The sequence below is a fragment of the Brassica napus genome, unplaced genomic scaffold (assembly GCF_020379485.1).
Source record: "Brassica napus cultivar Da-Ae unplaced genomic scaffold, Da-Ae ScsIHWf_2297;HRSCAF=2963, whole genome shotgun sequence".
Lineage (NCBI taxonomy): Eukaryota > Viridiplantae > Streptophyta > Magnoliopsida > Brassicales > Brassicaceae > Brassica > Brassica napus.
This window is the reverse complement of record NW_026015682.1, coordinates 1-15,980: the sequence shown is the minus strand read 5'-3', so window position 1 is coordinate 15,980 and position 15,980 is coordinate 1. Positions and strand designations below refer to the sequence as shown.

Genomic DNA, 15,980 nt, shown 5'->3' with positions numbered 1-15,980 from the left:
CCCAATCGTTCCAAGCCAAAGCGCCATCAGATTCAGTCAAGCCCTAGGAGGCCAATATGGCTCTAGGCGCTTGATCTGATCCAGATGCGTCGATGGAAGGAACCGACTGTTCGGACCAAGCCAGAACTTAGCAGATAATTCGAATTAGACAAGCAATCAGTACATAGAACATTCCTATCAATCAGACTACGATTCAGTACGATAGGCTACGGTCACGCACTCACCTTTATCTTAGAGTCGGTTTGTTCTGTTGATTCGGTCTCTTCTGACACCTCTTGAGCGGTTTTCGTCGGATCTTCGATCGTTCAGACAGTCGGATTCACCCCACAGACGATCGTTCTGGACTCGGACTTGATCAATCCAGCCAAATATCGAAAACTCTCCCTTAATCGGACTTTTCTCTCTCTGAGTTTCTCTCTGGTTCTTTCTTCCCCTTTCCGTACAGAAATGGTGAAATAAGACAAAGGAGACGATAAAATGGGCAGTTGGGCGGTTTAGGCCCGAGAAACTGCCAAGTTAACCATTCCCGCTTATTTTACATACGGCTCTTAATCCGTAACCGTCACCCCGCGCTCCAAAGTGTTCCAGCGCGAGTTTTTCCCCTTTTCGGACTTTAACTGTTCCCGCCAGTTTTACTTAGACGAAACTCGAGCTAGAGCTGACTGATCCAGTCGACAACTCTAACCGCCTTGTCCGAATCAGACTGATACTACTGAATCAGCTCATCTCAGCTTAGCCGACAGTCTGATTTCAGACAATCGCTGTATAGCCGACCAGTTCAACAGTCTTGTCCGAATCCAACAACACTTGTCCGGATCCGACCATCGCTGTCCGAAAATTCCGCTTTGCCTGGATTTTCATCGAGTTGTCCGAACATCCTGAGTTTCAAAAAACCGAACGGCCTGTCCAATAACCCGAGCGTAAGACCGACTGATGGAGCTTTGTTTGGCTCAAAAACAGATCCGTTCCTAGCTTAATCGGGTACATAGTTTGAACTCTGATCAACTCTTTATAGCATCATCCAATCCATTCAGTACGTTCTCACAATTCGGCCGGTCAGTCCTCAGATCATCCTAACATGGATCTTAGGAAGGAAGGCGGTGGCTACACAGAGCCCGACCCCTTCTTCTTCTTCGTGAAAAAGCTTCTGACGCCCAGAAAAAGGAAGCAGCTTTATATTAAATCTACGAGATTTTTCATCAGGTAAATGACCCTAAAGCGAGCTTCTTTCACGTCTTCCCTTTTCATCGTCTCATCGTTCCAGCTCCATATCTATCACCCTCCCCATTCTCTGTTCATCTCAAAGGTCAATTTCCTCTACCTCTATCTCTCTTGGGCCATTCAATCGTGTTCCGGAAACGCTCTTGATGCTGCATAGCGTATTAGCCGTGAAGCTGAACGCCGAGGCTGTCCTGCGTCTATCGTCTCCAACGACAAATTCGACTCGGTATGTGAGATGTTTGTTGTGAATCAATTTGATTTCTTACTCTGTTCTGAAGATTGTTTGCTTCAGATTTTAATATCAAGGAAACCGTGACAATTCCTCTGTTTGATCAATTAGAACCGATGATTTTTGTAATCAGCTCTTAGATTTGAGCGGTTCTATTGATTGAATTTCGAGTAAACTTATAAAAGTATTTTCCTTTATAACTTAATCTTATTCAAAAAGTTGCCATGTTCTTTTCTCCAGAGTTCCTTGCCTCATGAGGACGCTATTCTTTTTGTTGTATCCACTACAGGGAAAGGAGACTCTCCAGATTCTTTTAAGGTTCGTTGTCAATTTTCACTACCAATAATGCAGTTTTTTGCGTACTTTATTTTGTTCCTTGTCCTTTTTTTTTAATCACTGAAGGAGTTTTGGAGGTTTCTTCTTCAAAGAAACTTGGGAAACTCTTGGTTGCAACGAGTTCGCTTTGCAGTGTTTGGGCTAGGTGATTCAGGTTACCAGAAGTACAATGTAAGTGCATCTGCCACATTATGTAATCTGTTTCACATTCTTGTCAACATACATTTTATTTCTGGTTATGTTTTGATGTATTCATCAGTATGAAAGAAAAAAAGTAGGCTTTACTGAGGAATAAGTATACTAGCTAACTAAAGATTCCCACAACCAGAAATCTTAAGATGTGTCTGAATTATTGTTCTCTGCCAAAAAATTCATGACATTATTTCTTCTGATGGTTTTAGTTTGTAACAAAGAAGCTAGACAAAAGATTACTAGATCTTGGGGCCACACCATCATCGAGAAGAAGGTCTAGGAGATGATCAACACCCATCATGGTATGGAACGGTATATTATTGAGGAAAATAATGATTCTGTAAAATTTGATCTTCCCTTTATTCTTTTGTAGCACATGAACCATTTGATCAGTGGAAAATATAGTATCCACGTTTTTTTCCTGCTGCTTGTTTTGTACTATATGTCTAAGTGTTTGAATACTAAATTTTTGGTTTTGGGTGTTTTCTTTATTTTTGAGGTATGAAGCAATATGTTGTCTTTGTGGAGTATTTTATATCAAATCAAGCCCATATACTTTCCTAATGGTCCAGAAGTGGTGATTCTTGACATATTTGTTGATTGGTGTTATTTAAGAAGGATCATTGATTACTCCCTGAAAAAAAACTCGAGCTTTCAGATTACCGGAATTAATACATCGTTTTACTTCAATCGATGGGGTGAGATTCTTCTTCCAATCTCTGTGTTAGGCCTTATGCATATTCTATTGGTGGTATTTGATTTATTCTGATTTTGAGATTCTTCACATGATAGATAAGCCTTAGTAAAGATTGTTTTGCATGTATTCAGACAAGAAGTTTTGAACTGAAAAAAAAAACAATAGCTGGTAGGTAGGGAAAAATAAAGAAGTTTGTGTGGGGTTTTGTAACAGAACAGTGGTGGTGGCTTGCTTGCTACAGAGAACCCAGATCAACTAAAACTTCTCTAAATGATCCACTTTCCAATTCTGTAGCTCAAACGGTTAAGAAACCGAGCGTCTCTGAAAATTTCTGGTCAACAAGCACAGTTGATATGGACAACATCACCTTCCTTCTCAAGGAGGAAGCATATCATCCAGCTAGACTTTTGAATCTCAATCTGTTTCCGAAACTCAAATCCCCTGCCTGAGTTTGTAAACCAAGGTTAACTTTCTTCCCTTTGGATTCGTGGTGTGTTATGGGGATGGGTTATATATGTGTGTGTTTGCAGGCCTTCTTCTTTGGAATCAGACAAGTGAGCTTTGTGTGGGAAAAGAAAGACCTAATACAACCCACCGGATCGCAATCAAGGATCCAAGATATAAAGTGAGTGGCCTCATTATACACACATTATTGTCTCCTCAAGAAAAAAAAAGCTAATGCTAAAGGACTGAAACACCTTTTTAACATTTTTATGTGATTTAAACATCAGTTGGAACGCAGCATCGTATGATAGCCTTAAGAACGCTGAAGTAATGAGTCCACTGATCATCGTCTCCCATTGTCCCGTAAGTACACAAAATAACTCACTCACTTTCCAATAACTTTCCCCATGACATCCTTAATAATAAGTTTATAAAATTACATAACAGCATGATGGAGGTCTACTTTTCTTTATGGGGACGAAGCTGCATCAATGTTTAGGGGTCTCCTTAATTCAGGGGATAGAACTTAATCTGTCAATGTGGTCACAAGTGTGATCCCAAAAAAATTGGAGGTAGCTTACATATTTAAACTTTAAAATTAGCTTAAACCAATAGTTGACAAAGAGACCCCTATATGTTGATGCAGCAATAATTATTATTGTCTATGTTTTTAATTGGAATAAAAACATATCAATATATGATTTTCATGATTTTATCAGTATATGTTTTAAGGAGATTACTTTTTTTTACAAAAGTTGAGGAGATTTACTTTAACTGTCATAGCCGTACCCATATTTCTTTTTTTTAGCATATGCATATAATTGTATTTGGCAAACACATAAGTGGGACATCCTTCAAAATAGATTTTGCTTCAAAGGTGTGTTCTCTTTGATATCAAAGACACCGAAACATTTTGCTTATATTGAAAGGGTCATCTTTCATGTGCAGGAGCTGCATTATGGAATGGTGCAGTGAGAAGCAAGAATGCCCATTTTGTCGTACACCCAACACCCATTCGAGTTTATTTTGTTTGTACAACTCTGATTTTTAAGCTCAAATGAAGATCAACAAGGACACAACAGTGCAAAAATACATGAAAAGCAAAGGAAGATGATAGGTCCAAATAGTCCACACCAGCTTCTTTAGTGACAACTTGGGACGATAACATATTCTACAAGAATGACATCTGTTTTGTCTTAAGACATGGAAGTAAGATCATCAAGTACTGAGTAGACACCAAGAGAGATTTGGGGTTGATTATGTTATGATAATAAAATAGTGTTCACGACTCCGCGCTTGCGCTGAGCCTCTGCCCTAGTATTTATAGTGAACTTCTCCTTGTTTAACCACTTGCATTTATATTGGCTTCCAATCCCGAACCGGTAATGGGTTTGATGATTATTATTACAGCCAGTTAAGACTAATGTTAGACAATAAATGTAAACGTGAAAATATGCATTTTTTCCGGCTAGTATTATAATTGGATTAATGATTAAAGATGGACCATTAGCTAAATAAGTATAACCTCTTTAAATTAATACTCTATAAATTAATATACACTAAAAATTTCTATAAAATAATATAATTTATAGTCTCAAATTGAGTTTTTGGTTCAATTATTATATCGATAAATTAATATCTCTATAAATTAATAAATATAAATTAATAAAAAAATTATAGTTTTGGTGTAATTCCAACATTATTAATTTATAGAGGTTTCACTATATTAGTAAAAGAGAGTTTTGTGGAGACTTTATTAGAAAGGATGGGTTTTGCCAGGGTTTGGATCAACTGGGTGATGGCCTGTATATCGACTGTGTCCTTCACAATCTTACTGAACGGGAGACAGCACGGTTTTATCAGACCTGAACGCGGCATTCGTCAGGGCGACCCACTATCACCGTTCCTTTTCATTCTGTGCGCAGAGGCCCTAGTCAACAAGCTTAACCTATCGGCGGCTCAGGGGAACATTCAAGGAATCTGCTTGGGCTTGGGTGGTCCAGTGGTGCATCATTTGTTGTTTGCTGATGACAGTTTGATGCTTTGTCGAGCTAACCGTGCTGATAGTATGATAGTATGGAACTGAAGAATTTCTTAAAGCTCTATGGGGAAGCCTCAGGTCAGATTATTAATCTACAGAAATCTCCATTATTTTTGGATCGCAAGTGAGTGATGAAGCAAAACTGGAAGTAAAAGAAGTGTTAGGAATCGAGAAGGAAGGTGGGGAAGGAACCTATTTAGGGCTTCCAGAATGTTTCAAAGGTTCTAAGCGTGACTCTTGGATTCATACGAGACAAGAGATGAAGGAGACTAGAATGCATGGATGGTTTGCTAAGTCTCTTTCACATGGGAGAAAGGAGGTTCTGTTGAAGTCGATATGTCTGGCATTGCCAATATACGCCATGTCTGTCTTTAAACTTCCTAAAGACTTATGTGCTAAGCTAACAAGTGCAATGTCGGAATTCTGGTGGAGTAGTGGTGAACATAAGAGGAAAATCTCATGGGTGGCTTGGTCTAAGTTGTGTAAGAGAAAGGAAGAAGGTGGTCTGGGCTTTCATGATATAGAGAAATTAATCAAGCCCTTTTGGGCAAACAAGCTTGGAGAATATGGTCGCGGCCAGAATCTCTGGTGTCAAGGGTCCTCAAGAGTCGTTACTTCATAAATGGTTCCTTCCTGGAGTGCAGCATGGGATCGCGACCATCTTTCGCATGGAGAAGTTTGTTACATGGGAGAGAGCTGCTTAAAGAAGGCCTAGTTAGGGCAGTAGGTAATGGTCTTGGTACAAACGTCTGGTCGGAAAAGTGGATCTTTAACTCTGTGCCTAAGTTTCCGATGTATAGAGAGGGTAGTGTGATTGATCTGACCCTCACAATAGCGGACTTGTTTATTCCTGGTTCACATAGATGGGATGAGTCCATGGTGAGGCGTACCTTCACTAATGAGGATGCAGAGTTGATTCTCAAAATCAAACCAAACCAAGGAGCTGAAGAAAGATCATATAAGTGGGCCTTACAAGGATGGAGTTTACTCTTCTAAGAGTGGTTACCGGTTTTTTGAGACTCTGCAAAATATAGGTCAACCTCAGCGAGGCTTACCTCCTATTGAGAAGAAGTATAGTGGAGTAGTATTTGGAAGATTAAAGCCCCTTCAAAGCTCAAACACTTTCTCTGGAAGGTTTTGGCTGGCGCCCTTGCTGTGAAAGATAGACTTCGTTCCAGAGGTATCCAGTTGGATACAACATGCGCGGTGTGTTCGTCTGCATCGGAGTCTATATGTCATTTGCTCTTCAACTGCCCTTTAGCACAAGAAGTTTGGGAGAGATCAAATATAAAAATCCCTCGAGGTGGTTTCTCAGAAGTTCGGTTTTCCTCAATGTTTACCACCTGTTGATCGTTAATGGGAAAAATGGTAATGAGGTACAAAGTAAGAGCTTCATTTGGATTATGTGGCAGATTTGGAAGGGGAGAAATGAGATGGTTGTTTTTGAGAGGAGACAAACAAACCCTATCTCCATCTCTCTAAAGCCATAGAGGATGCTAACATCTGGTTTGCAGTCAATACGACCGAGGAGGTAGAAAGAGTAAATCACTCGTGTGCGTCGGGACAGGTTCTGAAGTGGTCTCCCCCACCTATTGGTTACTTCAAATGTAACATAGGTATTGCGTGGGAGAGACCAAATGCGTACAGTGGAGCTGCTTGGATTTTAAGGGATCACAATGGGAAGACTATCATGCATAGTCGTCGTTCATTCTCTGGGGTTCAGTCCCAGATGGAAGCAGAGTTACTGGGTTTTAAGTTTGCAGTGGAGAGCATGATTTCTACTCATCAGTGTGGAGTTATTCTGGAATCCCATTATCAGTTGGTTAGAGAGGCTATGTTATTCCCTCAGAGATACGTTTTGGTTCACGGGCTTGTAGACTCTATCCATATGATGTTAACGGATCTTGATGGTTGGCAATGTGTTCATGTGGTGGAGGAGCGGAACAAGCCAGCGTCTGAGATTGCGCAGAGTGTCATAAATGAGAATCGTCTCTCATCTTATATAGCACGTGGTGGCCCACGCTGGTTGCAGTTGCGTCTTTGTGCGGAGGCTACGTCAACGTGACTGTTGTTACAGAGGAGATCAAGTTTGCCCTATGGCCTCTGTCCTCTGTATTTCTGGTTGTTTTTTTTGTTAAGTATCTTCTGATGCTTTTGTTATTGTTTTTCTTATTGCTTTTGCTTCGGAAGGTTCATTCCTCCACTTGTACGATACTTGTTTCATCAAGCATAATTTTCAGTGTTAAAAAAAAAAAAAATACATTATAACTTATCAAAGCCCGCATAAACTCGCCATAAGATTCTCCTATTCACCGAATAAACTCCTCTAACATTCTCTCACTTGCGCTAAACTATTTTTGAAGACAAACTAATTCACCAAACTCTTTGATTAGCTGTCGTACTTTAGTTTTGTACAACATTTTTTGTTTTGCAACAAATTAACGCTTAAAGAAAGTTTGTAATAATCATAATAGTCGGCTAGAACATGTAATAATTAGATAAGACATCCAAAATTTTCTCTAAAATTTATATTTAACTGATTTTACATTCCAGAATACATCAAAAAAAAATTACAAACACGGTTACTCCAAATTTTAGCTTCCCCAAAAACTAAACCAGCCAGATAAACTTTTCTGTACCCGTCTTCAGCCCGAAATAGCTTCCACGCTAAACAAATTACAAACACGGTTGCTCAAAAGTTTAACTTCCCCAAAATTGCTTAACTCCGCCAGCTATACTTTTCTATAACCATCTTCAGCACGACATCTATAATATTAAAGCAACTACTATAGTGATTCTAACAATTTGTGACCCTAATAATTTGTTGTACAGATCTTTGGATGAACTCCTCGGTGACCTTCTTTTATAGACAAAAAAAAGGCAATACCTTCTCTCCCTTTTTTTTCTTTTTCTGAAACACTTTTTTACACTTTTTTTTTGAAACACTATCCACATACTTTTGCTTGTAAAGTATCAACATTTTTGCTGAGATCTTTTAGTTTATTACAGAAGCTAATTATCCTTCATAAAAGTCCATTGTTACTATTGCCGTATCTGGAAACCCCGACAAAAACAAATCCAAATAAAATCCTATCCAAATCTTTTAACAATATTAAAAAAAACCTAGAGATAACTGTAAACCTATAATCCACTTCTCAAAGCGCTCAGCAACAATTGTTAGCGTTACTAATGTCATTTTGCTCGCTACAGTTAAACACAAAAGCCCACATATTTTAGTGTATGGGTAATTTCCTAATATCTTTATTTTCTTAGGTTTTTGACCCAATTGACTCAAATAAATAAAACTTTGGTTTAATAAGAATAAAAAAAATTCTATTTTTTGGTCAAAAAAAAATATATATTTTAATTTGAAAGAATATATCTAACTCAATATATACATGAAATGAGTAAGTGGACTTATACAATTTCTTATATCCAAAATCAAAGGTCTAATTAAAAATAATAATTTTGATATTAAGAAAAATATTATCAAATATACTTACACACATAATATGAAGAACTAAACTAATGCAATAAAAAAAATCTATTTTTGTTTAATAAGAAACAAAAATAACTAGACTTCAGTTTGAATGAATATATGTAATTCAGTATACCCACAAAATGAGTAACTAGACTAATATAATTTTTTCTATCCAAAATCAAAGATCTAATTAAAAAAACATATTATTTTAAAAAATATTTTATTTACTTTATATATACGAATTACAGGATACCTAAAGATAGTGATAAATAAACATAAACATTAAATAATTTTTTTTGTAAAATATATATGCATGAGATATCAAACTATTATATTTCTTTATCTAATTTTTAATCGATTAACACTTTAGTTTATTTTTCCATTTGATTCTAAAAGTAAATTATGCACAATCTTACTAAAATATATTTATATATCTAAAAGAACAACCAACCTAAATGCATATAAAAATTAAATAAAAATTTAATCTATTTAGAATAGAAAAACATCATGGCTGAATTTTAAAAAGTAGATACAATATAATATACGATAGCTAAAACAATTACATATTACATATACAAAATCACATATCTAATTAATACAACATAATATTATTAATAGAAATTATATATATATATTATAAAACTATTTAAATTGAAAGTAAAATATTAACTAGTTATTATAAATATTTAAATCCGTGTTACACTGAAGAATCACCTAGTGATTATTTTATAACATGATCAATAATTTAAACCAGCCCTATCATGGAAGCTATACGATTATTAAATTTGGCATACCCTATTGATTATTTAACCGCTCTTAAAACGTTTTTCCGCTTTGTTCGGCGATTCTACAACACCGCCGTACAATTTACCATCGATTTTTGTTATCTCTTTCTTTTTTCATATTCGTGTGTTTACGCAGATAATCCGGATCCTCAAGGAAAGTCGAGAATCTTGGCTTTTCTCCATTAACTAAAATCAATAGTGCGAATTTTAGTTTCCACTTCCCCACAAATAGTGATATTATTTTTTGTTCCTCTAGAGGAGACTTGTTTGTGTTGATTTTGTTCGGCACTCTTGCTTTCTTATTTCAGTTCGCTGACCGTGTCAATTTGTTACTTTATCTCGTTTTTCCCCAGACTATTTTTAGGTGGTGAGGATGTTTTGTTACTAGAACCAGCTACGATTTCCATATCTGATCGATATTCATCCAAACGTTGCTCTTCAATTTACATCATCATTAAGAAAGTGTATTGGGATGGTTAGCTTGTAGTTTTAGTTCTCGCCCATTGTCCTTATTATTATTATTAGATTTTATCGGATTGAGGTCTACTTGCCTCGCACCTAGATGAGATCTTTTTTACTCCCTATTGTTAACCATTCCTACTCATTCAGCTTCGTTTCCCCCTCCCCCCTCCCCCCGAAGATGTAAGATGTTTATCCTGAAGCAGTTGCTGAAGCAGACATAGTGCTGAAGCAGACGTCGGGTTGAGTGGTGAAGACCATGTGGAGTCAAGATGCTGAGCTGGAGTCGTGTAGACTTGGGGAGCAAGGGTGTATCTTGGAGATATGGAAAGAATAATAAAACTAAGGAGAAAGTTTATGACTTAAGGAAAGAAGAATAAGTGAATTCTAAGAAAAGGAAAGTTGAACTTAATGTTATGAAAGATGTTCATATCCATGTTACCTTGGAGACTAGGGTTTCGGAAACGTGGATGGAGAATAACTATAAGATAGATATGGGTCATCTGTATAGAGACAGATGCACAGATGCTGATCTTATTGAGAGAGAGATAAGCTCCTGGAAGTGTTCTTGGGTCGTGCTGAAGCAGTGGCTGAAGTACTTGATGAGAGAAATAGAGAGAAATAAGAGGGTAGCTTAGGAGTATTTCTTCTGTATCATGTGTTAGGGTGTTAACACACAAGACATGTAAAGATGAATAAACAAGGTCGTGTAAAGATTGTTTTTAAAGGAGATTCTAATAAATCATTGGTGTTTGCTTGTGTAATTTGTCTCTTGGTTTACCTTCTGTTTTACTTTAGTTGCTTTTGTATCTGCACTTACAATTGGTATCAGAGCGGTCACCTAAATTACGTGTGTGATCCTTAAGGTGGAGATGGACAGATGGACACGATTTTTTCTATGTAGAAGGCGATCATGTTGAATGCGGACCAGTATGGTCATTGGAAGGCTCACGGGAAGCAGTTGATTCGAGGAATCAATGAAGATGCGTGGACATCTGTGGAGATCGGTAGGGAGGAGCCTTCCATAGTCACAGGCGATGGGAAGAAGCCAAAGCCAAAAGAGGATTGGTCAGAGGCAGAGTGCAATGCATCAAAATTTAATGCAAAGGCGTTCTCGGTGATTTTTGAAGCCGTTGAAACAGAACAGTTCCAACTGATTCAGGGGAGTACTTCAGCTAAAGAGGCGTGAGAGATCATGCTGTTCGAAGAAGATAACAGTGTTAAGAGGACTCGTCTGGATCATCTTGTGTTACAGTTTGAGAATCTCAGGTGGTCTGATAATGATTTTGTGGCGAGCTTCAATGCCAAACTCAGTGCCATGGCACATGAAGCATGTGTACTTGGAAAGAAGTACAAGGAGAAGAAGCTGTGTAAAAAAGTTACTATGCTGTCTTCCAACGAAATTTGGAGCTCACAAGGCGGTCTTGAATATGACCACAAACACGGATGAGCTCAAGTTTGATAAACTTGTGGGTATGCTGAAGGCAGAAGAGATGGAGACAAACAGTAGCTCAGTCTCTACGATCGGTAGTGCATCAAGGAGTATTGCGCTTGTTGCTGACAAAGATGGTGACACAATCTTGAAGATGCCATTGGTATGTTGATCAAGAATTTTGGTAAGACGAATCACTTTGGTGGTAGAAATCAGTATGATCGTTCGAGAGGTGGTCGTGACAGTAGCAGAAGAAGAGAAGGTCTCAAGTGCTACGAGTGTGAAGGAGTTGGTCATATAAGGGCTGACTGTCCTGTGGCACAACGAAGGGAAACTAAGTGCCCTGGGTGTAGAGGTGTTGGACATACACGGCGTGAATGTCTGAAATTAAGGAAGGGAAAATATGTTCCATTGCAGTCGTCTGATAATTAAAGAATCTTGTTGCGTTTGGTGCACGCAAAGAAGGAGGACCTGTGAGTCCTTAGATTCAGATGATGATACAGACGATGGGAAGTATCATGTGCTGCTTAACAAGCTCAAGGATCGTAGTCAGGGACTAGAGGATTTGGCTCAGAAGCAAAAAGAGCTGCTTGAAGTAATGTATGAAGAACTTGTGGATGTATAAGAGAAAAATGAGTTTCTTGAACAGGAAGTTAGCAAGCAGAGGGAGGTTGCTACTGGTGAACAAGAGAGAGCAAGGATGCTGGAACGTAATTTGGATGACAATCACAAATAGATCAGGATTCTCAACAGTGGATCCAAAGACTTAGATAATATACTCTCGATGGGACAACCAGCCAAGGTGAATTGGGGACTGGGATATGGAGCGAGATAGCTGAGATTACTAAGGAAGCACAACAGAAGGGGCTTTCAAATTTTGTGTAGGGGATCACATTAAAAAGTGGAGCTAAAGAAGTTTATCAGGAAGTACATCGGGACATACGATAAATAGTAAGGCAGGAAGTTCTACAGCGCGTAGCTGTGAGTAACAAGCCGAAGGTAGTACACCAGTGCAACAACATGGAGGTAATAAAGGAGGTTATGAAGCATGGTTTTTGCATCTGGTACAAGGAAGAAACTAATCAGTGCATCAGCAACTATGAGAGACAAAACAAGAAGCAACATCAGATGTGCTGTCGGTTCTGTGGAATTATATCACTCAAATTATCCTAAGGAGTGACTTACTCTCAAATAAGAGGTTCAGATGTAGTACGTAGTTAGGGATCGAATCCACAGAGACTCTAGGATTACACAATAGATTTGTAGTCTTCGAAGTAATGCTAGATGGTTATGATTAAAGCAGTAAATGAAGCTAAGATTTGGTGAACAAGGTAGTAGTTGTGATTAAAGCAGTAAATGAAGCTAGATGATGGTTTTAGGTTTTAAAGGTTTTAAAGTATTAAAGATGAATAGCTAGAGATTTCTCGGGTATGACAAGTATGCCTTCTATGAATTATTAGGAAATTTATAATTATTAATTGTTCTTGAACTCAAATTTAATTTATAATCTATCAACTTTCGTTTGTTGTTTGTTTAGGTTATCAACTGACTAGATCTTTGTTCTTAACTTCCGTTTGTTAATCAAGAGAAAGTGTCGATCGATGATTCTATATGAATATCGATCGATACACCTTTCAAAACATCGATCTATGTAACTGTCGTTACGTCGATCAATATTTACTCTAGCAGGATTTACGAACAGGTTTGATAGGTTCTCTAATATCCTAGACCAACTTTCTGTGTATCTAGTTAATTAGATCATACTAGTTTAGTTTCAGGTAATTAACCAAGCTTCTGCTTGCGTTAATTAATCCCAAGATCTAAGTTCAGGGTGATCAAGCCTAGACTTAGCAGTAAGAAAAAACTAGATGAAGAACTATTCAATTTCTAATTAATATTCATTTCAGCACTACATTGATCAACCTTTGAAGAACCCTAAATCTAACAGTAAGACTACTCAGACATATTCATAAGGAACATTATGATGGTTTGAATAATACTCAATAATATAAATATGAAAAGCAAACAAAGCAGAGTAATAGAACAAGGGAGTTTTAGATCTTTACTGTTTATGAAGTTCAGATCTCTATTTCCAATCCTAAGTTCTCTTCCTAGTATAGAAATGTCTGCCTCTCTAAATGTATCTCTAAAAGTTGACTGTAGGTAAAATATGAAAACCCGAAAAAATAGTCTACTAGGCGGCCAGGGACTCAAGGTGCAATATCTTGGAACTTCTGGGTAAAAATCAAAATGTCTTTAAATCATCATTAAACTTCGCGGATGGCTCACCGTCGATCGACATTGATAGTGATCCATCGAACGATTTTTTCTCCAATAATCGGCCCCGCCTTCATGTTTTCAGCAATACTTTCATAAAAGCTCCAAAATGCTCTAAAATCACAAATTTGCTCCAAAATGCTCTAAAATCACAAATTTGCTCCAATGAGCACCGACACTGAAACTGTAAATACTTTAAAAAGACTCCAGAATGAATATATAGATTCTAAAAAACATATGTAACCATGTGTAAAAATGAGTAAAATCCAAGGCCTATCATTCCCCCAGACTTATCATTTTGCTTGTCCTGAAGCAAAATATAGGACAATAGTCTAAAAGATGTTTTAAAAACAGCAGAGATTCACAAAATTTAAAACTACTACTCTCACTTCTGCAATTATGATAAGTGGAAATGAATCATTACTAACCTTAGATTATTCAATGTACTACACTCTAGCTTAGTCACTATTACCATATATCTCACAACTCTGCTGATAGCGCCTGACATACCCCTCTACTGACCTCATTTCTGCATAAAGTAAATGTGTAGGCTGAATCTGGGAGGATACGATCAATGGACACATGGAATCAACTCAATCAAGTATCTGGACCTACAGGTAATCTTTTTTGGGTTTTCCTCTCTCTTCTCTCTTCTCGGAATCTAATTTTTTTTTTTTTTTTTTTTGGCAAAGTTCTATGCGAATAATGGGATCATAGGATATGCTCCTACCCCTCACTTCCAAACAATGTGTGATCATTCTCTTAGAGTATAATAATGGGGTTGCAGGAGACACTCCTACCCTATAAACCGCAAGAAATCATTTCAATCTTTTTGTAAAATGGATGCTGAAGAGATGTGGAAGGAAAACCAGGGACACTAAATTTAATACCTTCCAGATTTCCATAAGGATTCCGATCCAATGTATACCAAGCCCCAAAATGAGCATAGGTAGAGTAGATTAAGGTTGGAAGTCAGCTTTGGTTTCTCCAGACATTCTCAATGAATGTAGTTGTGAGTAACATGTTATACACTGCGGTGTTTCCATCTAAAACATCATGTAGCTAATAAATCTAGATGGTGCTAGAGAGTGGTTAGAGTAGTAATTAAATTGTAAAAAGATCATAATCCCTTTTTTGACTCAATAAAACTTTTTTGTTTAAAAACTTTTCTTTTATTTATAAAAGCTAATATGAAAACATAATGTTAGTAACTACTTTCTCCAGACTTAAACAACACTTTCCTCAGTGTTTATTTAGTCTAACCTCGGTTAGAGAAAAATCATAAGTACTGAATAAATAGTAGACAGTAGAGTGAGAGAAAATTTCGTACCGTTCTGTCTCGAGCGTCGATCGCCACCGGACCTTGGTGTCGATCGATGACGCCGAGACAGAAAAATTATGCATCATAGGTATCATGTCATGTCGTAAGGTCTAAATCATCAGATCAGTCAGCAATGTTAGCTCTATTAAACATTCCAAACACACATAAAGAATAGAAAATAGATAGTCTCAAGTCATAACATAGTACAATAAGTTCAAGCATAAATCCTAATAGTCGGAAAAAAAACGAAAGTAGTTAAGGGATAGAAAGATGAGGACTAATCCTCATCGGTGTCGTCGTCGTCTGAGTCATCATGTCGCTGGCATGAGGGACCTGCAGCTGATGGAGAACGTGCGCGCACACTCCCGCTCGTAACACAGCGGCACTGTGACACTCTCGCCCAGATGGCATGAAGAGCGTCCACAACAACACGCTGGAAGTCGCCATGATCGCGCATGGGAATGGGATGTGTGGGAAGTCTGGGATGTGTGGGAAGTTCAGGGAACTCGGGGGGGCTGTGCGACTGCTCTGGTGGGTCAGGGAGTGGGACGTCTGCGAGGTATGTTAGCCAGGTTGCGGAGGAGAAGTGGGTCTAGATGGAACTCAAGTCTAGCGAGCTGGCTCAAAAAGATCGGTAACCGTCCGCTGAGGTAGCTGCGCAAGTGTATACATGCGGCGTCCTTAATGCTCCAGAAACAATCGTCCTTTAGCCATTGCGCGTATGTCAGATGCGCAGCATCCATGTAGGGCCCGGGTTCCTGTTGACTGTGGCTTGATCCAAAGGGATCCCGATGTGCATTAAGATCAGCGTAAGGGGGCTCCCTACTGTCTCTCTCTTCCTACCTTCCCTCCGAATGGCTTCATCTTCAGCTTAGCCAAGTGCTAAGCAAAAAACAGCCCAATTCTGGGCCACTGGTCATCCGCTGGCTCTGAAATCTCATCCAATGGAACCAGAGTCCGCAAACCGTAGTAAAGCAAAGCAATTTGAGCTCATGCACCTGAACCTTGTTCGATTCCATCTTGCACAAAGTGGTGTGGGCAAGGACCTTGAGGAAATAGCGTGCG

At 38.2% G+C, this 15,980-nt stretch overlaps 1 protein-coding gene and 2 long non-coding RNA genes across 3 annotated transcripts; all 3 read left to right on the top strand.

Moving 5' to 3' along the window:
• Nucleotides 1-2,251: 2,251 nt before the first annotated feature.
• Nucleotides 2,252-3,096, top strand: LOC125600549. The gene is made up of 3 exons (XR_007333844.1): nucleotides 2,252-2,280; nucleotides 2,478-2,676; nucleotides 2,970-3,096. It is a non-coding gene; the product is annotated as an uncharacterized LOC125600549 (long non-coding RNA).
• On the top strand, nucleotides 3,096-4,361 carry LOC125600548. The gene is made up of 4 exons (XR_007333843.1): nucleotides 3,096-3,138; nucleotides 3,206-3,300; nucleotides 3,407-3,482; nucleotides 4,068-4,361. It is a non-coding gene; the product is annotated as an uncharacterized LOC125600548 (long non-coding RNA).
• A 1,998-nt stretch (nucleotides 4,362-6,359) lies between these two features.
• On the top strand, nucleotides 6,360-7,225 carry LOC125600550. Its single transcript, XM_048773225.1, has 2 exons — nucleotides 6,360-6,536; nucleotides 6,728-7,225. The coding sequence occupies exons 1-2, from the start codon at nucleotides 6,360-6,362 to the stop codon at nucleotides 7,223-7,225; spliced, it is 675 nt and encodes a 224-aa protein (XP_048629182.1).
• Nucleotides 7,226-15,980: the final 8,755 nt, after the last annotated feature.